The sequence below is a fragment of the Anastrepha ludens genome, chromosome 2, assembly GCF_028408465.1.
Source record: "Anastrepha ludens isolate Willacy chromosome 2, idAnaLude1.1, whole genome shotgun sequence".
NCBI classification, from domain to species: domain Eukaryota; kingdom Metazoa; phylum Arthropoda; class Insecta; order Diptera; family Tephritidae; genus Anastrepha; species Anastrepha ludens.
Window position 1 is genome coordinate 95,510,173 of NC_071498.1, and position 22,233 is coordinate 95,532,405.

At 35.2% G+C, this 22,233-nt stretch overlaps 1 protein-coding gene across 1 annotated transcript in view; it reads right to left on the bottom strand.

Annotated features, from left to right (window-relative positions):
- LOC128854813 (octopamine receptor beta-2R) overlaps window positions 1-22,233 on the bottom strand; it is a 78,473-nt gene that overhangs the window by 39,990 nt on the left and 16,250 nt on the right. The window contains 1 exon segment of the mRNA XM_054089222.1: window positions 19,314-19,412. Within this exon segment, the coding sequence (XP_053945197.1) occupies window positions 19,314-19,412 (99 nt within the window).

Consider the following 22,233-nt stretch of genomic DNA (forward strand, 5'->3'; position numbering starts at 1 on the left):
CGATTTTAAGTGTCAACAAGTGTTCTCGATGCGATCTCACTTTTCAGCTAGCATTGGTCATATTTACACGCATTCGACGCGTCTCTCCAGTTACTGTGTTTTGGAATGTCTCGGTAAGTTTTTTTCATCATTTGTTTTGCGATACATTCGATCAGTTGTTATAGCAAATTGCAAATGTCAATATATACAAATTATTAATTGTCTTATTAGCTTTGAATTTACACATTCACTTGGGCGTGAACGTTCGATGTGTTTATGACTACGCGGCCATTTATAAAAAAAAACGATTTGGGGAGTTGTAAGACAACAAATGTGGGGAGTTGTGAGACACCGTGTTTTTCGACGTTTTAACGCATCTTTCATAATTAATATACCTCGCAATATTCATGCATTGTTTGTATATATATCATTTTTGCATCATCTGCAAAGGTGCAATGCTGAAAAAGTTAAGCAGAAACAACTCCATTTATTCCAATGTATGCGATCGAGCTGTGCACCTAAAGTGTGGCAATTTACGAACTGGTTATTATACATGTTCTCACTGCGAATCATCAGATTGATGGCATTGCATTTTTTATACACTTTTTTATAACAATTGTCTTTTCTTTTTTATTTTTCATCTTAATAAAGAACTAACAACTAAAATAAGTAAATTTTATTGATTTAAACCATGGTGTCTCACAACTCCCCACATTTTGGTATTTTGTATTATATTTTATATTATTCTATACAATTTTAATTTTAAGGAAAATTGTAGTTTTGTTAAATAGGCCATACCAATAGCTTCCAGTATTCATTGACTAAAGATTCCATCGTTGACATATGCAGAATATTAAGATTTTGAGTAATACGGGTCCAAAAACAAAACCCGTCTCACAACTCCCCATTCTCCCTTATTATATATTTTATATACGAAAAAAAAAAATTTTAAAAATAAAAAAAAAAATATAAAAAAATAAAGTAACATTTTTTTTTTAATATTTTCTTTAATTTTTAAAATTTTATTGTTTAGTATTTGATTTAATTTCATTTAATTTCTTGTTTTTTTTTAATTCAAATTTGTTTAATTTTATTATATTAACTCTCTTTTTATTTGATTTAAATTTTTACTATTTCGAAGTTTTGAATTTTGTTTTATTGCACTTTATTTCATTTTAGTCTGTTTTGTTCTTTTCCTATTATTTTATTTATTTTAATTTCGTTCATTATTTTATTTGTTTTAATTTGTGTAATTTTGTGTTATTTTATTTGAATAGTATTTTTTTATATTCCATATTTTAAAGTTTATTGTATTTAATTTTATTTGTGTTTATATTATTTTAGTTTAGTTGATAGTATTTAATTCAATTCAATTTAATTTAATTTTATTCATTTTATTTTATTTTAGTTACCTTTAATTTTATTTTATTCCTTTAATTTAATTGTATTTTATTTTTTTTCATTATTTTTTACTTAATTTCAATGTCTTTTTCCGCATGGGATCATTTTTCCCCAATTTTTCCTCTTCATTTCAACTACTAACGTTGCCAATTTTACCTGTGGTAAATTTTTTTGTGTTTCTTACCTGAGAAATATTTTTATGGCTATATTCATTATTTCACTGCAATTTCAGCGCCCTTTTCAACCGTGAGCAAGTTTTGTTGGAAGTTTCCATTATTCGCCATTCGCTCTGCTACCACTTTTGTAGCCATTTGAATTTTCTGTTTCCTTTTTTGTCAATTTTTCAACAATGTCATAATCATTTCATTTGCCAAACTTTTCAAGTAAAACAAACTTCCACTGCATTTTTCTACCTACCTACTATCAACGCGCACTTACATTAACATACTGTCCCAGCAGCTCCTCCCCATTCATTTTCATTACGCTTATTACCAGCCCTTAAATCGTATACTATATTCTTTAATTGCAGTCATTCGAGCGTGCGCGGGCAGCATCGATTCGCGGAATGAGCGAAACTTGCATACAAATTTTAAACTAAAAAAATATACTAAAATAAATAAAAAAATATATAAAAATGTGCGAGTAATAAAGTGAAAAGAAGGAAGGGTAAAACAATTGCTTTGGCCCGAAGTGAAAAATATTGAAGGTAACTGGAAAATTGGGGCGTACTGAGTAGCTACTCTTCCGATTACATAGTTGGTATGTATTTATGTATGTATGTCTGTACATACGTATGCACATGTGTATGTTTGTACATCCGAACTGCCACCAATGGCACCGTTTCCACAACACATTTGCACATTTTAACAGGCGCATTCATCACCTGGCGACACCCGGACGCTGATTACGTGAATGTTGAGGAAATCGAAATGGAAGAGAAAGGCAGAAAACTTCCTCCCATCGAAGACAACCGTAGTTTGGCAGCGTAATGCTTTGACAGAATAAGCCACAAAAAGAAAACGCACCGAACGATGGTTGAAGTTTTTGGTGATGGCACATGAAGTCTGGCAAAAATGCCTTTGACTGCTGTCAGCGCCGGTGATAATAAATTTACCTGCCAAGAAGCGAAGAAGCGGAAAAAGCTATGGCGCTATAGCAAGTCAGTATATAGTTAGATAGTCATGATTTAAATGAGTTTTAATTGGGTCGTTGACGGTATCACCGTTGTCGCTGACATCGCCGCAATTGCGGCAGGTCTAGTGGTATGTTGTGGTGCGCAATTTCGTGAATAAAAGACCTTTGTCTGTCGCGACTTAAGCCCAAATGTATGCTGAATGTTTTCACTTTATCGTTGAGTTTATCATCAGAGGAATTTACTCATTTTATGAGCTTATTATGTAAATTTCGATGAGTGTTTGAGTGGTAGGTGAGTTTGAATGGCCTTCTCAACTTTAAAAGCTTAAAAGCGAGAGGAATTTTAATCAAAATCATGCTGAGCTGCTTCGAGCAGTACACTAAATTATCCTAATTTCTACATCACTTAATTAAATTTTAATTTACTTAACATTGAACATTTGATCCACTTTTGCCTTGAAAGTGTGATATTAAATTAATACTAAAAAAGAAAATTCAAACCTTTCACTACTTTTTAACGAAATCCCAATTTTGACTGTTTTTAATAAGTGATTTAGTTGGAAATTTGAAATTACTAAAATGCCCTTGACGCATAGAGATTTCGGAGCGACTAAAAATCGAAAACCTCGGCCTCAATATAGACGATTTTGGTATTTTTGGAAACGTAATTTATGTATTACCATGGGCTACTGCCCTAATTTATATATAAATTTCATAATACGCAGCACACGCGCTTTTGAAGCTAACTCATCTGAAACCAAATATTTTAGTCAGAGCCACATCAATTTTTAGCTGCATACCAACAGAATAATTAAAAATACACCTTAAGGAATACTAACCTAAAACTTCAAAAAATTCTGAAAGTCATATTTTGCAATTCTTTCACTACTCGAAAGGAGAGAAAAAGTAATGCAAGTAAAAATGACAGACAATATTTTGAAACGAAGATTTTTAGACCATGCGTTCAATTTTTGATAAGGAAGGTGAAGGGAAGTTTTTTTGAGGAAATTATGAAGATGTGCATGACTTTCCATGGAATATTCAAAATTTATGTATTAAAATTCAAAATTGGAAGACAATTCTCTAGGCCTGGGTAATTGGCTTTCTGTACCAGGAGTAGCATTAAGCCTTGGTTTTATTCCAAAAAAAAATACCCATAGATAGTACAAATTTTATATTATGTATATGTAAATGGTGATCAGATAGGAGTTACTTTTTCCAAAAAGGCTTTTTTGACAGTTCACGCGTGACTACTGTCAAACTAAATACATAATGTTTTTTTGTATTCATCTGGAGGAATCATCGGCCCATATTACTTCAAAGACGAGGCTGACGCCAATGTAACTGCGAATGGCGAACACTATCGCGCTATGACAAACGACATTTTGATGCCAAAAATTGAAGCCACTGATCTCCACAATATTTGGTTTCTATGAGCAATTTCTCTCGTCTCGAACCAGTGGATTGGTCAATACAATCGTGTGATATGACAGCTCAGGACTCTGATTTGTGGGAGTGTGTACTAAAGTTATTGACTAGATACCGACCGAAGTCCTCCAGCGAGTCATTCAAAATTGGTGTTTATGGATGACCGAATTATGGAACAGTTGTGGTCAACATTTAAAAAGGATTATTTTGAAAAACAAATGGTTCTACACAAAAAGAATAACAATTGCCTATTAAATATGAATTTTTGTTGTTTTATTTAAATTTAAAATCTGATACCTCTAAATTGATCACATTTCCTATGGTTTCGTGTTGGGTTACAATAATCTTCATCCATTCAACTCTATCAGAAACACTCTTCTTCTGGCCGTTCAGAGGTGTGGCCGTTTATCTCCGTTTCTAAACACCTCCTCCAGGTCAGCGAGGGTCTACCTCTTCGTCGGGTTCCTTGTGGATTCCAACCAATTGCAGTGCGTGTGATGGCAGTTCATTCTCTTTTTTAAGAACGTGCCCAATTTCCTTTTCAGGACTTCAGTTTATATTGGAGTTTGGTTGGGTTGTGAAACAATGTCTGCGGGAAGCGATTTACAAAGACTTGTAGGCGTTGCATGTCTGTAACTGCAATGTTCCAAGTTGCTGAGCCGGACAGTAGAACTGACTTGATATTCGGATTGAAAATGTTTATCTTGGTGTTTCGTGTGATTATAGATGAGCACCAGATATTTGTAAGGGAGCCAAAAGCCTGTTTGGCCTTTTTTATACGATTCTTAAAAGCTTATTTTAAACCACCATTGGAGGATATTATGCTGCCAAGATAACAAAAGAAGTTAACTTCTTCAAGCTTAGAGCCGCCAATCTCTAATCTCATGTAGGCATGACTAAATATCTTGGATTTTGTTTCATTTATCCAGAAAAATATGAACTCCATCAAATAGTGCTTTCAACAGTTTTCTTATTCCTCTTTCGGAAGAGTACCAAAAGCCATAAAAGCAATTATAAACCAAAGCAAGACAACACCACAAATTTCATCCTACCACAACTCAGTCAACATACCTATACATACAAGCACATATATGTATACCCAGTACTAAGTTGACAAACAGGTAAATGTGTGAAATATAAAACTACTAAAAACTGAACGTTGAACATACCAGAAATTTAAACAAATATACGAAAACAATTAGCAGAGCATGGTTAGTAATTGTGCCCTGGGCTATCGTTTGAAGTGTAAAACTTTATGGTCAAAGTGTTGGGCTACTGGGAGATTTCAAAAGTGTAGGTAACAAGACTCGAGCCAATAAAGTTAAACTATGCTAAGCTAATAAAAAATAAAAGTTTTGTGTGATAAAATTTAGAAGTCTAAAATTGCTTTAAAAACGAGTGATTCAAATTAACTTGACTTTCTAAACTTGCATCGCTAACTACTCTTTGACAAACATAAAAAAATTTGCAATGAATATAATGACTAGAACAATTGTCAATTTTTTATTGAAACTCGATAAATTCACACGTATTGTGGCTATCCACCTATTTATACTTATAAATAAGTATGAGTGTGAAATATTCTATCTAGAATATTTTCAAATAATAAAACGGAATTTTTTTATTAAAAATTGTCAATTTCCCAGATATGCGCCTGTGACTTTTATTCAATGCACTTTTCATGTATCAGCCTTTTACTGCTACAAAACAAAATCTCGATTTGCAGCATTTATAGCTTAATTCACTAGTGTTTGAGGTAAATGTGGACATGTAATAAATTGCATACTTCAAGAGAGAAATCCGAGATGAATTCCTGTCGGATAATAATGGATTCAATTAATGAAAAATATGCAGTATGTGCACACGTATACAGATAGTACATGTTATGTAATACAAGTATAACTGCAATATAAACGATGAAGGGAGAAAAACAAACAATAAATTATAGTACTATATTCGTTACGTTAAACAATGCAAGAGTTAAATTTCACAACATTTCGCTCTGTTAAAAGCCGCGCAACATGTTGACAACATGAGGCTGGCAACATTGTACCACAACTAGTTATGTTATCGGAAAGTAAATGTTTGGAAGTGAATTACGAGCAAGTGACAGAATATTATTATTTAATATATGGAAAAAAGTTACTTTATATGAATTTCTAGCTTGTGCCCTCTACTGTGGTTGCATATAAAATGTATAATACTTAATATGTTTAACCATTTATGGCATATGAGCCCATATATGGTATTGCCGTGACGATTCAATTTCGCTGTCAAATTAAGTACAATATTACATCCTAATTTAAAATATTTTAATATATCAAATATATATTTAGAAATAATAAAACGCAAAAAAAAAAATGTTTATGGTTTTAGCATATTTCGAAATAATTTTACTTTTGTGCAAGGAAGTGAAAAAGCAAGAGCAAGTAATTTACGATATTATTAAAAAAACGATAACACAGTAAAACGTGACAAAAAAAAAAATATTTTAATAGAGTCGATATACTTATATTTCTTGTCGTATAATAGTTTTACGCTTTTCAACTGTTTTCTATACTTTATAACTACTTTACATATGGTTCCGTAAAACAAAAACCAAAATATAAAAGTTTTTCATATATTTTCTTTTTTAATGTTTCTATTATAGCTGAATGTTTGTTTTTCACAGTTAATATAAATCCATCCCAGCTTTTTCACTTTTTCGACAGAAACAATCGCCTAGTGCAACTTCAAAAAGTAGACGTGGCTACCTTGCATAATAATGCAATGACAATACTTTTTGAATTAAAGAATAAGCCGTCACGACACTCAAAAATATTAAAAAGAAACAAAAAAATGGACTCAGAACCATAATTTGCCCGATACTTTATTTACACAAAAAAAATTAAAAATTTGGAAAAGCTAAAAATAAAAAATTAGCAGGGTTTATACTAAATGCTAAACAATTCAATTAAAAATAAATTAAACTAATTATTTACTTATTTCGTTTTAATATAGACCATGTAGTCTTCCTTAAGGTTTTTAAAAAAATAATTTTAGAGAATACTTATAAACTCATTTAGTAACACTTTGAAGTAGTACTTTGTGGATGAAAAATCTAGGTTAATATGATGGGAAAGCATATTAAATTCTCTCAAAGTTCTAGAATTCGGAGCGTTATAAGTATAAATTAGTTCTAACAAATCCTAACCAGGAAATGTCATGACTTCGTAAGCAAGTATAGGTGCTAGCAGCAATGTTAGTTGTTGTATTTAGATATTCATTTGTGGTAACATCGATTGAAGAACTCTAAATGGGTCAAGGTGGGATTTTTCGTTCGACCTAAATTGGGGGACATCAGAATTCGTTTTAGAGGTATGGTTCCTTCGGCAAAGTTTCTTATTTTGATCCCTAGAGTACGATTTTCACAGAGCAATGAGCGATTTTCAAATCAACTCGCCTTAATATACACATAACTCTTGGTTTGTGCTGCATTCTATATTACCAACAGTACAGCGCTCTTATTTGTGATATGTAGGTGAGCAGCGTTGTAAAGTAGGCATCTATGTTAGGTAGGTAAGTGAAATGATTGAAGTGCCAGTCTGGCACTCCTCAAGTAGCACTGAAGCTCCGTTTTGATACCATTATGAGACCTCCCACAGGAAGATATCTTCAGCCAACCAGAGCTGTGGATATAATGGAGAAGATTGATGGGATTTATGTTGGCGCACTTCCCCAGGCTGTCGAAGAATGGAGCACCCAGTGACCTTAAATGTCTATCTGCCAAACCCATCTATGCTAGATTCTTTAGGATTTCCAAAGTCCTGAAGTTGCATTTCTAAGAAAGATTTAAACAAAAAATGTTTACATCGAATAATGAAAAACCTAATCAAAATCCATGGATTGGTGCGTGATTACCATTCGGAATTCACAGAGAGAGCGTAGATTCGAATTTCGGTGAAACACCAAAATTAAGAAAACATTTTTCTAATAGCGGTCGCCCCTCGGCGATATATACATATTGTATATTTAATCAAAATCTATGGCAAAGATTTCAGATGCTCACGAGCCTTGCGAGCAAAAAAAAACGGTCTAAAAAACTATATCAGTACAATTTTGCACTCTTCGGCTCAGCAGTTTTTTTTATGGAAGCTCCGAAAAATGGAATTTCACCCTCAGTACAGCACTTGGCCGGAAAAACATCGTGACGCTAAGTGGTAGAGAGATAAAAATTCGTCTAATAAGACGAACCGCGAGTACTTGTAAAAACCACTGGTGACAATGACAAGAGGCTGATTGGCTGCTATTAAAAATAACGTCCCTCGACCAAGGGATGAGGCAAAGTTAACGACGACCGTGTCACTTAATTTAGCTAATATCCATTTTTTTTTTAATTTCTTGAACTACTATAAAAAAGAGTAGTATGTTAACGTAGTCAGAAGACAGTACTCTATTGAAATGAATTGGTTACGCTGGCTCTTTTTCAATTCAAAGGCACCTTCTTTCTCAAACCACACAGATTTGAACAAAAATTTACTTACACATTTTAGATTTGGCTGAAAATTGTTTTTGTTTTTTTTTTTTATCGAAAAAAGAGATACAAACCGAATGTTCTGTAAACAAAAACTCATAACACCAGCCACTTATTTTTCGAATTTAAATGAATTAAATTGAATTTATTTTGAAATTAAATTAAATTAAATTGAATTTAAAAAGTTCAAATTCACCCTCCCTCCCTATTTCCATTAACTTCTACCACACTTCGTATTTTAAGTCTCATGTATGGACGATAGACACCTAGGCCGAGTGCCTACGTTTTCAGTATTGGTTTGTTAGTTACGGTAGGAACTGATAAGAAAAACTACAGCTAGTAACTTTCGAAAAACTATTTAGTCATTTTAAAATATCAAAACTTTGCGTGAAATAGAGTGATTTTACTAGCGGCACTGCACGACTTGGAAGTGAGAGCAATTATTTACGACCTGTGAGAGAGGATCAAAGAAAAGAAGAGGTGAGAAATTAAATATTATTTTTTTTCCGTATGCATACGAGGGGCGTTCAATAAATACCTGTGTTAGAAATAAAGACACCATTTTTAGTACATTTTTTTTTTCCAACATAGTCCCCTTTTAGAAAGATACACTTCTCTCAACGCTCCGGCCATTTTTTAACCCCACCAAAGAATAGAATTTGTTGAACTCTTCAAAATATGCCTCTGTCTCGGGGATAACTTCCCCATTTGAACAAATTTTTTTCCTGCTTCATGTTAGGAACAAGAAAAAGTCACAGAGAGTTAGATCGGGGTAATACGGAAGGTGCGGCAGCAACTCATAACGCAATTCATCCAGTTTGAATGTGGTGGTGCGTTATCGTGGTGAAACAGCACCTTCTTTTTCGCCAAATGCAGCCATGTCTCCTTCAATGTTTTTTGAAAGCGGTCTAATAATGCACGTAGTATTGTTCAGTGATCGTTCTTCCTCTCTTCATTCAAAAAATTCGTTGAGATGGCTTTCCAGGCCGATGATAGTCGCCTTCTTTGAAGTAGATTCTCCGAGAGAAATCTATTGTTTTGATTGTTGCTTAGTTTCGGGTGTGTAATGATGAATCCAGGTTTCATCAACGGTGACAACTCGATGCAAAAATTCCTTCAGATCTCGCTTAAATTGCTCCAAACACTGCTTCGAGGTTAACAGCTGCATCCGCTTGTTGTTCACTGTAGCAATCGCGGCACCCATCGGGCTGACAATTTTTTCATCGCAAACTTATCATGTAAAATATTAATTGCCGTTCCGGTCGACACACCTACGACCTCTGCTACTTCGCGCAGTTTCGTTCGTCGATCAGCGAGAATTCGCGCGGTAACTTTTTAAAAAATTATATAAAAATTTAACAAATTTCAACAACAAAAAAAAAAAAATACATCAAAATATCCAACTTTTCATTTGGAATTTTTTGAAAATTCTGGTTATGCAGTTTAAAATTATTGTTAACTTTTCGCGATTTTTTTTCCCCCGCTGAGGTGAGAGTTTTCTTTAATACAAAATACTTCAGAACAAAAAAAGTTACATATGAACGCAATTTTTGAGCGCCGCATTATGACATGTCTCAGTTATTTTCATAAAAGCGTGTTGTAGTATCCGATCATGATTTTATCAGAGACGCTCTCTATAACCTAATAATAGTATATAATCGTCATCTTTATTGGAAAAGAGGCTTGAACGTTTAGACAGCATTTCATTTTTCTTGGACTGTTTTCCAGAATTTTGCTTCAACTCACTTTTACAGACTTTATCTCCTGTAAAAATTTGGTTTATAAGTTTGTTCTTTTCTCATTACTTAGGTTCAAAAACTCGGCGCACTATTGCTTCTGGAGTGGTGGAAGTATTTTTAGCCCACACTTTCACACGTTTCCTAGTTTCTTATGTCTTTCTCAAGCGAATTTTTTTGAGTTTTTAGCAAAATATGAAGAGATTCCAACTATCGGTCGGCTAAAACGCTAAAACGCCCTCAAGTCACCCCCAACTTTACTTTAAAGGATTATGCCACTTATTATATATTACATTTTTTGAAGTCCTCATGCACTTTCAAAGTGATCTGTGTAGGTTGGTTTTTATCCAGCGAATAACTTAATCGCGGCGCGAAACTAATTTCTCTCCTCTACTGAGATTACCTGATTTACCTGACGAAATCTCAAATTTTAATAAAAGATTTGATTATCTGAAAAGTGGTACTTATAGTTTAGCTTAATCGCTAAGTAGCATTTAGTAAGAAAAATACTTTCTTCCCTCTCCAAACTTTTCATTCCTCGAACTTTGTGACTTCCCAAAACATATAACTAGAAGGATTCCGAAATACACGTCTTACGTATATGTACCACTACATACTCATAGTTATGTGAACGGCATATGCAGTCACATAGTCATACAGTCTGCCATAAACGGCCTTGCGCAAAGCAAGGTTTTCGTTAAACTCACGCGCAAAGTTTCGTTCTTCGCTATTCGCTCTCGATGTGTGGGTGTTTGTGTTTTGCGGAATTGTAAAGTAAGCACTTGCAGCTGTTTGCAATTTGCATTTTTAATTTCTCACCGCCGACTCTGCGACGCGACGCTACAGACCAAAATGTGTTGGAATTGTGCTGAGATGCTGTGAAAAGTGTTGGCTAAAAGCATAGGGAAGCTGTGATAAAAGTTATGAATTTTACATTAAACTTTTGTGACCGTGGTGGAGCGAGGTGTAAATGTATATTCGTGGTAGGTACGTTTATGTGTGTACGCATGTGCTTGTTGGCAGATATTCATTTAAAGTGCCGTGCAATACTGTTAAGCACACAGAACGCACATGCCACCTAGATGCTTACTGTATATTCGCATGAATGTATGGAAGCAATTAAACATTATAATTAAGCTTTGCTAAAATATTATTTAAATTTTAAAACTTTGCAAAGCGTAAGCAATTTTATTTGAGTCAAGCTAGATCAAGTTATTAAAAGTTTATAAATTTTAGAAAGTCTCTGCCGTAGCCAGTTGCTTTAAAGGTAGGTATATACAAAAACAACAACAAAAAATGTTTTCAAAGTTATCCCAAATAAATTAAAATAATTTTAGGGAAACTAAATAAAGTAAATATACGAAGTATTAGGCAAACTTAAAAATTTCTCTACTTTTTCGGCTTATTTCGATGGGTTTAACCTAATTATTGTTATCCTTTTGCAAATGGTTCCAAACATTTTTCGACAGTTCCAATATAAAATCCTGGTGGTGGTGGTGCCAAATAATTTATTGACTTTCTAATTTTTCGCAACGAATGTCAAAGTATTTGCCGAACTATGCGGCTAGAATTCAAATTGTTAAATGGGGGGTTTCTCTTTTATAATCCACTATATCCACTATATCCAATATATCCGATACATCCAATATATCCATAGAATGAAGAGAATATAAGGTTTGACTATGTTCCATCAAAATTCGTTGTGCTAATTTGTCTAAGGCAAGCATAATTATAAAAAATGTATTTAAATCGCGTGTTAATGTTTTTTTCTGAAAAAAAGTCAAATGGATATTTGTAAAGCGGGTAAATTTTTATATTTAAAAATGAAATTGCGTTCGTGTGAAGCTTAAATAATCATTCATCTTTTTTCATTTTGCTTCTTTTTGGATGTAGAGGTTTTGTTAAGAAAAAACTTGGAAAGGGGTGTTGCTATATTAGATATTTGATATATAAAAAAAAACAAAGAATTACATATTTTTCAAGGGAAAGTATTGAAATATATATATATATATGTATATATATATACATATATAATTGTTGCGTACACCCTTTTTGGGTATTTAGCTGAGCTCCTTCTACTATTTGTGGCACGCCGCAGGCCACTAGCGGCTCTTTAAGCACATTTATATAATTTGTTTAATCGATCTTTTCCCATCAATGTATAGTTATAAAATTAATTGTAACAAAAATTAGTACATACTAAACCGAAACAAAGGAGACAATCTTCCATTTCCTGTGAATGCCCTGCCCTATGGAAGGACAGAATGCTAACCCTGGGCCAACCGCTGTTCGAGAATCTCGAACAACTATCTGGCTTAGACGTTGATAACCTAATAAGATTCCTTAGCCGCACAGACTGGATATAGTTATGCTGTAAATAACCGTTAAACAAGTTGGTAACGAGGATGTGGCAACAAAATGGCGTGGAAGCGCTAGTTGGATTCCACTTTAACCAACCAGCCACCAAACCGAAACATATTTATGTGAAGAGTTACTCACTTATCGGCGACTTGTTCAAATATGCAATGCAATATTAAACGGAGAGCATAGCATGAAAGCGTTGTGAATGTATTGCAAAATTCGTATACTATCCTTTGGCACTTGATGAGAGTTGCGATATTAGCGATACAGCGAAACTTGTTACGTGGTAATGATACACAATTCCAATACAAGGGACTTATTCTTCTTCCTCGTAATTGGCGCGATAACCGCTTACGCGATTTTGGCCGAGTTTAACAAAGCGCGCCAGTCGTTTCTTTCTCATGCTAACCGGCGCCAATTGGGCACACCAAGTGAAGCCAAGTCCTTCTCCACCTGATCTTTCCAACACAGAGGAGGCCCTCTTATTCCTCTACTACCACCAGCTGGTACCGCATCGAATACTTTTAAAGCCGGAGCGTTTGTATCCATTCGGACGACTTGACCCAGCCAGCGTAGCCGCTGGATCTTTATTCGCTGCGCTATGTCTATGTCGTCGTAAAGCTCATAGAGCTCATTGTTCCATCGTCTGCGATATTCGCCGTTGCCAACGTGCAAAGGTCCAAAAATCTTACGCAGAGTCTTTCTCTCAAACACTCCAAGCGTCGCTTCATCGGATGTTGTCATCGTCCAAGCTTCTGCGCCATACGTTAGGACGGGCATGATGAGAGCCTTGTAAGTTTTGTTCGGAGGACTTTACTACTCAATTGCCTACTTAGTCCAAAGTAGCACTTGTTGGCAAGAGAAATTATATGTTAGATTGCCAGGCTGACATTGTTATCGCTGGTAGTTCTGGTTCCTAAATAAACAAAGTCTTTTACAACCTCGAAATCATAACTGTCAACAGTGACGTGGGTGCCGATACGCGAGTGCGCCGACTGTTTGTTTGATGACAGAAGGTACTTCGTTTTGTCCAGGTTCACCACCAGACCCATTCGCTTTGCCTCTTTATCCAATTTGGAGAAGTCAGAACTAACAGCGTGGTTGTTATCATCGGCATACGCCAACAATTGTACGTTCTTATAAAATATTGCGCCTGAGCGATTAAGTTCTGCGGCTCGTACGATGCTCTCCAACATCAGGTTAAAGAAGTCACACGACAGCGAGTCACCTTGTCTGAAACCTCGTTTGGTATCAAACGGCTCGAAGAGGTCTTTCCCAATTCTGACGGCGCTGCTAGTGTTAAGCAACGTCATCTTGCAAAGCCGTATTAGTTTTGTGGGGATACCAAATTCAGACATCGCGGCATACAGATAACTCCTCTTCGTACTGTCGAATGGAGTTTTGAAATCGACGAAAAGATGGTGTGTGTCGATTCTCCTTTCGTGGGTCTTTTGCAAGATTTGGCGTATTGTAAACAATGGACTACAAAAGGCAAATAACTGTATGATGAACTTAAGTTTGTGTTGAAAAATGTTTTGATTTTATCAGAAAATATTATTGATATATCGACAGATGGAGCCCGAGCAAGTTTAGGTATGAAAGTAGAAGTATCGGAGATATTTCAAAGCATTAAAAAAAGGCACAGGAAGGGAAATATTCGTTAACCGCTGTATAATAAACCAGGAAAATCAATGTGCGAAAAGATTAATGGGTCCCAGTTATATAGAATTTTCAAAAAATCAATTTTATTGACATTTCGAAAGTATAGGTTGTTAAGAATATACTGCCAAATTTTTGGAAGGATATTCCTAGTATTTTCGATTCTACAGCCGTTTTAGCATGTAAAGTCAGATTCGTTAGGCGGCCACTCTCAAAATTACTTTTTTTCAGGCTGGTGTTCTGGTTCACAACATCAATGACTATTGCCCGTACTAGAATCATATTATTATTGCAATTATTTCGCATTTTGTTGATTAAACAACTGAAAGAAACCCGGTTTGTCCCATTTTGTCAAATTTTTTATTTTTTTTTCTTATTTTAGTACGGGACAGTCATACGGATTAATAATTTTTTTGGTTATTGTGTTTCAGATACATGAAAGAGTTAAAACGGCCAATACCTTCCAGCTCCAATTTTTCGGGCGGAATTATTAAGATTAAAACAAATTATAATTTTTTTTTTTCATTTTTGTATGTAAAAGAAATTAGAAGCCTTAAAAATTTAAATATCATTTTTCGATTTTTTAATGAAAAAAAAAAATCCTGAAAATACCCTAAATTTTCGAGCTCTAGACCTCCAGGACCCCTTAAGTTTGTCAAATGTCACAGTACCAACAATTAAACTAATCAATTTTATGAAGTCCTGCGCGTTAAATCACTGTGAATTTAAAGAATTCCTGAAAGATTTAGAAGCTGATATGGAGCCGTGCTTTTTAATATCAAAGTACGTTTACTTTATACGAGTACATAGGGGCGCAATGCTGAAAAGAATATACAACTTAGAAAGCGAAAAAAAACTGTTGGTTATGACTGTCCTCATTTTGGTAAAAAAGAATGGATGTGGGATTTTGGGTTTTTTTTATCGATATGTCTCAGTATTTCAATGATCTTAATATGGAACTTCAATGTAAATGCGTGTTTATTCATAATTTGAATAATAACATTCAGGGCTTTGAGCGCGAATTAATATTGTGAAAGAATCATTTTTTTGCAGAATAATATATCTCACTTTCCGCATGTTAAAATAGCAAACGTTACTACTCCTCAAAAAAACGCTCAATATTGAGACATTTTAATCAACGAATTTCAATTATGACTTTAAAGTTTCAAAGCTGAAAAGTCAACGATTTCCATTAAAATGTTTTCCTCGCCATTTAATACCAATGTGGATACAGTTTACGAAGACTCTCATATTGACGAGATTGACATGCAGAATAATACCGATTTAAAAAATGTACCTATTTCTTTCAGTAAACATCGATAATTTTTATAAATCTTATGTGAGGCTTGAAAAATGTTCGCCTTTGACGAAACATGCAAAACAAATGATGTCTCTGTTCGCGAGTACATATGTATGTTTCGCAAAATTATTTTCATCCATGAAATTAATCAAAAATGATCACCCAGCAAGATTGAGTGATGTATGATTAGAAAGCTGCATACGCGTAGCAACTTCAGCAATTCCGGGTGATATTGATCGGCTTGTATCGAAAATCAGTGCCAAATTTATCACAGAGATATTGAGAGAAATTCTAAAGCCGATGAGCTAGCGAGGTATAGTACTACTTTTCAGCTGCTCATTGATAGAATAGAGATACCTATGATCACGAGAAAATTAAGAATAACATTATCCCATTAAACAAAAGACGAAAAAGACAAAGGAACTGCTTAGCCTCTCAAGGGAGGATGTCGCGAAGGCCGTGGCTTGGCTGTTTGGCGGGCACTCCTTGACACTAGGAGTTTTGTCTCATAAATATTGTAACAGTTGTAGAGATGAAGAAGAGGAAGAAACAGTTGATCACTTCCCTCGAAATTGTCCAGGCTGAGCAGGTTTTTAGGGAAATATTTTTGGATGGGACCCATACTGAGCCAGAAAATGGTTCTACGAAGGGAAAAAAAATGAGGTTCCCGTCTCCCACAGCAATACTACAATGGACCTGTAAGTCATACAAGCCGACTACCATCATAACCCGACTTAAATTGTTCAAAATATTGACATAAAACCGTGCTCTATCATTGGCTGCATACAACTGCACCAAGCCAAGAGAGCCTGGCACTGCACGTGGGCATACACTTTTTTCTAAATTTGTAGTGAGGGCACGAACTTCGTCAACATATATTTGTATGTGTATATGATTTTTTTCTTTTCAATGTTTGTTATATATGTACTAAACGTAGTAATTGGTCACTGATATATATCACTTGATGAGGTGTAGAAATCGTATGCCCAGCTCTCCTCAATCAGGATTCCACACCATGAGTAGTTCTTTCATGTAAAGCGAACACCATCTGCTTAATCCTTGCTCGTACAAATTTTACTAAGCACCTAACAAATGATGTGTTATGTATATATACTATATACGCACATTCTATATTATATTACCCGCTCGTTTTTGTATAAACGCTAGATTTGATGAACATCCCACACAGCAAGCAAAAAACGCCAAAAGTTTCTAAAGAGTGAAAAAGGCTTATCTCTATTATATCATAATCATCTTAATTTTTCTTGCTTTTATTTTTTAGTCTACTATCGTTTGTGTTGGGTAATGTGTAATGAAAATAGTAGAAAAGAGTAGAGTAGCTGTTAATGGAACACATAAAATGCGTAAGGCAATTAGATACACCACTCTGCGATTTTTCGCGTAGCCATTTTGATCACATATGTAGTACTTATACATATATATGAATACAAGTGTTCAAAATGATGTGTAATGAGTTGAAATTAAAACAAAAGGAACAATTTATCCGTGCCTTAGGGAGATCGATGCTCTGATAAAATAGTAAGCTGATGAAAATGGTGCGGCAGATTAAAGCTTGGAGTTTTGTAAATGCAGAGGGTGAACACACTTTGAGAGTAAAACTAAATGACATAAAAAAAAAAACCAAAAATAACACTTCCGAAATTTCTTAATATGCAATATAAATTTCCAACTTTTTTAAATTGTAATTGTGTAGCAGAGGTTTTATATTTATATTAGGGGGACCAGAAAATAATGTAGTTTTTACAGTAAATTCGATTAATAAATTTCTTATAAGTTTTACTTTTGAGTCAATGATGTAATTATTTCTGTGGGCAACAACCTTTTGCCACCCAGTGTGCAAATTTTCAGTGCCGGATCGATAAAAATCAATTGGGTTTTCAGTAAAATACTTTAAGATTTCTTTTTTTATATCAACCAGGTTTGTTTTATTAAAGCAGTGTTGCAGTGAACGGAATAAATGGTAATCCGATGGCGCAATGTTGGGTGAGTTTGAGGGTGAGGCAGTACGTCCTACCAAAATCCTTTAATTTTTTCAGCGTTTATGTTGACCGCCGTAGTCGAATGGGTTGGTGCGTGACTACCATTCGGAATTCACAGAGAAAACTTTGGTTCGAATCTCGGTGAGACACCAAAATTAAGAAAAACATTTTTCTAATATCGCTTGCCCCTCGGAAGGCAATGGCAAACCTCTGAGTGTATTTCTGCCATGAAATAGCTGCTCATAAAAATATCTGCCGTTCGGAGTCGGCTTGAAACTGTAGGCCCCTCCTTTTGTGGAACAACATCAAGACGAACGCCAAAAATAGGAGGAAGAGCTCGGCCAAACACCCAGAAAGGATGTACGCGCCAATTATATATATATATTTATATATGGACATATATATTTATATATATATTATATGTGTGGTGAAGTACAGTTTTGCAAAACATCGCCTTTTCTATTGATAAACACTGGATACTTTTCAAATATTTATTGATTTACTCGATCTATCATTCACAATAAGGGTTTATATTAACGGTCTCTCCAGGTTTAAGCACTTCTAATTTGATGAGTTCACGAATAGTCCACAAACACACAAAAGCGCTTTTTTCGAATATCGAGGCTTGGCAGTCCTCCGTGACGGTTTATTCGAAGGGAGCCACTGCTATTTGCGTTTTATATTATCATAGATTTTTCATCTGCAGTAATCAAGCAATCAAAAAATGGTTCTGAATGGTACCCTTGAAGTAATAAGTAATATATTGCGTATCGGTTAGCTCTGATTTCTTCAGATAGTTTATGCGGAACCAACACACCTACTCCGTTTGTTTCACCAATTTATTGCAAATTTTCTTGGACGGTCGACCAAGGTTCATTAAGAGTAATTTGATAGTTCAATGATTGTCGGACACGGATTTGCTTCCAATTTCGTCCTTAATACGTCATGCCTAAAGTTATTGGTTTTCCTGATCGATGTGAGTCAGAAATACCGAAATTAACGAAACTGAACTTAGATATCCTCCTTGGGCTTTTACGAACATCTAAGGCAGTTGGGTAAACGTTGCAAATGTTTTGTAGCAACTGTCACATTACTACCCTTGTGAAACTCCAAAACTATGCAAGGTCCAATGTGTATATCTTCTGGTATTTGACTAGACATTTCACTCAAAATAGCGAAAGAAAATTTAGGGTTTAAGCTTTCACAGCTTAACAGGTCACCTTAACTTTGAAAAGTCTCTGGCACGACTACAACTACGCAGTGATTTAATAAACTGCAAAAAGTTGCTAAATCGGTCCAGAAATATTTAAAGGGACTGAATTGTGAAATCTTGTCCCACCCGCCGTATTCCTCAGACATTGCACCTTCGGATTACTATCTATTCCGATCAATGCAGTCAGCCCTTATTGGAGAGCGGTTCACTTCTTATGAGAGCATCGCAAACTGGCTCAATGATTGGATCAAGTCAAAGGAACTCGAATTTTTCGTTAGAGGAATCCGTATGCTGCCTGAAAGATGGAGTAGAGTTATAGCTTTCAATGGCACATACTTCACATAATACCATGTATTATTTAATTGTTTCACTAATTCGTAGCTTTGACTAAGAAAGGACCGAAACTTATTTCCATTCCTAATACTTACAATTATATTGTAGTTGTAGTATAATTTTCATCATTGAATACATTTTAAAACTATAATTTTTTTATAGTATCCTTTTCCTTCAGTCTAAAATACTTAGATCACTCAATAATTGGTTTTAACGCAATTATTTATGATATATAAAAGTTGTTTTTTGCACTTACCGTCCAGTGACTTGCACACTGAAATTGAACGTCATAGCCATCATTGCCACCATTATATCAGCCATGGCTAGAGAGACCACAAAGTAATTCGTTATTATTCTGCAAATATATAAAAATGTATGAAAAGTAGAACGTTAGTAAAAGGGGCTTAAAAAATTAAAAAAATATCTACAAAAAATGAATTTGCATATTAAAACAATTTTTTTAGAAATATGAGTTTCTAGTCAAAAAAAAGTCAAGAAAACCACCTAGTACTGATACAACTTTAACTGAGCTCTAAGTATTCTAACAATTTATTAGGCTCATTCTAAAGAGACTTAAAAATATTACTAATTGCAACGTGCGACAAATATCCATTTTTCTTCTATCCAGTAGAAATTCCGTATGCGCGTGAAATTATATACAGCTATGGACAGAGAAATAGGACACTTTTAGTATCCTCTATATAAACTGTTATTTCATAGAAGATTAACTGATATTCGTTTTAATACCAATATTATGCAGTAAGTCTCTTCTCCCTTATATCGAACCACAAAAAGAGTCCTACAGTATCTGGGCAAAAGAGTGGACAATCAAATAAAATACGCAACAGAGAAAGTCACCAAGGTGGCATCCCTACTCAATGGACTTATGGCAAGCATAGAGGGACCAACCTAAAGGAAACGGGAAATAACGATGGTTACCACGCTCTCCGTTCTCTTATACGGAGCTGAACTATGGGCAAATACGCTGAAGGTAAGTCACCGGTGTAAGCTCCTAGCATCGATACAACGAACGTCAACTTTGAGACTTGTGTCTACTTACCGCACAGTGTCAGAGCCAACTCGTCCCCTTAGTATAACAATAGCCTATGTGCTCATAGGCTATTATTTTTTTATTGAATTTTTGGATTCTCCATCGTCGATTTTATATGTGGTCAAAATTTTGTCAAATTCTAGTCAGTCAAAAAATAATAAATATTTACAGACATAACGAGATTTGAGTGAAAGCTACTTTCGACAAAAAGTTTGAAATTCATTTTCTCAAAACATCAAAAAATGTATAGGCTATTTTAATACTAAGGGGACGAACTGATAAGTGGTTCAATACCGATAGATTTATTATCTTTTGAGCTGAAAAACTTGTAGACATTACAAAATGAGAGGATAGAAGAAAAGTTAGCAAACTTGTTGCGCGCGAAATACAGGACTAAACAATAAGGTTGTTTCACAAGATCGCTGGAGAAACGATGCTTGCGACAGATGGGCGTCTAGACTAATAAAAGACGTCGCTACATGGTACACCAGGAATTTCAGTGAAGTATATTTTTATACAACCGAAATGCTTTCGGAGTATGGATATTTTCCGAAATACCTTTTCAGATAGATAAAATAGATATATGATGATTAGGGCGGGTCGATTTAAAAACCGCTCATTGCTCTGTGAAAATCGTATTCTAGGGATCAAAATAAGAAACTTTGCCGAAGGAATCATACCTCTAAAACGAATTCTGATGTCCCCCAATTTGGGTCGAACGAAAAATCCCACTTTGACCCAATTAGAGTGCTCCAATCGAGTCCAAATGTATGACCGACCCCCACTAACTTTGGACGGCCGATCCACCCATGCCAGTGGCACACCCCCTGGAACTCCCCTGGGGGGTTCCCCATACAATCATTTCAAAATATCACCATTTTTGGCCTTTACATGAGAAAAGAATCTAAAAAGTTCGACCCAAATTGGGGGACATCAGAATTCGTTTTAGAGGTATGGTTCCTTCGGCAAAGTTTCTTATTTTGATCCCTAGAATATGATTTTGACAGAGCAATGGCCGATTTTTTTACCTCCCCACAAATTGACCCGGCCTAATATATATATATATATATAATTGGCGTCTACACCCTGTTTGAGTGTTTGGCCGAGCTCTTCCTCCTATTTGTGGTGTGCGTCTTGATGTTGTTCCACAAATGGAGGGGCCTACAGTTTCAAGCCGACTTCGAACGGGGGAGATTTGAGGAGATTTTTCATGGCAGAAATACATTCGGAGGTTTCCCATTACCTGCCGATGGGCGACCGCGATTAGAAAAATGTTTTTCTTAATTTTTGTGTTTCACCGAGATTCGAACCTACGTTATCTCTGTGAATTCCGAGCGGAAGTCACGTGCCGACCAATTCGACCACGGCGGCCGCCTTCTGTCATAATATGCGTGGTCCTAAATATGAGTTATTGTAACTTATTGTGCAAGGCAAAATCGAAAGCAAACGAGATTTCGGAAGAAAGCAACTGTGGGATAATTACCATAAAATCAATTTTTATCATACCTATATACAGGGTGGGCCATATAGCGTTTGCTTTTTGAACCACCTATTTTTTTGGGAATGGTAACACAAATGACATGTCAAATGTGTTCATAATTTACTTAAAGATTTGACATTTACGAAATGGGACGCTATACGGTTGAACAAAATTGGGAAATATTGAAAACCTATTTCCAAAGTGGTGAGTCTTCTTCTTCTTTTCTGATGAAGCTCATTTTCACATCGGTGGCTACGTCAATAAGCAAAATTGTCGAATTTGGGACTCAGAAAATCCACACGTTACCGTAGAGAAGCAAATGCATCCACAACGAGTCGCTGTCTGGTGCGGTTTTTGGTCTGGCGGCATCATCGGGCCATTTTTTTCCGAAAATGAGCGAGGAGCCGCGGTTACAGTAAATGGCGAGCGTTACCGTGACATGCTAAATAAGTTTTTGTTTCCAAAAATTGAAGAGGATGACGTGGACGACATTTGGTTTCAACAGGACGGTGCAACTTGTCACACTGCCAAAGTTACACTCGAACTTTTGGCTACCGTTTTTGAAAACCGAATAACCAGCCGAAATTCCGATACCAATTGTCCGCCTCGAAGCTGTGATTTAAGCCCGTTGGACTATTTTTTGTG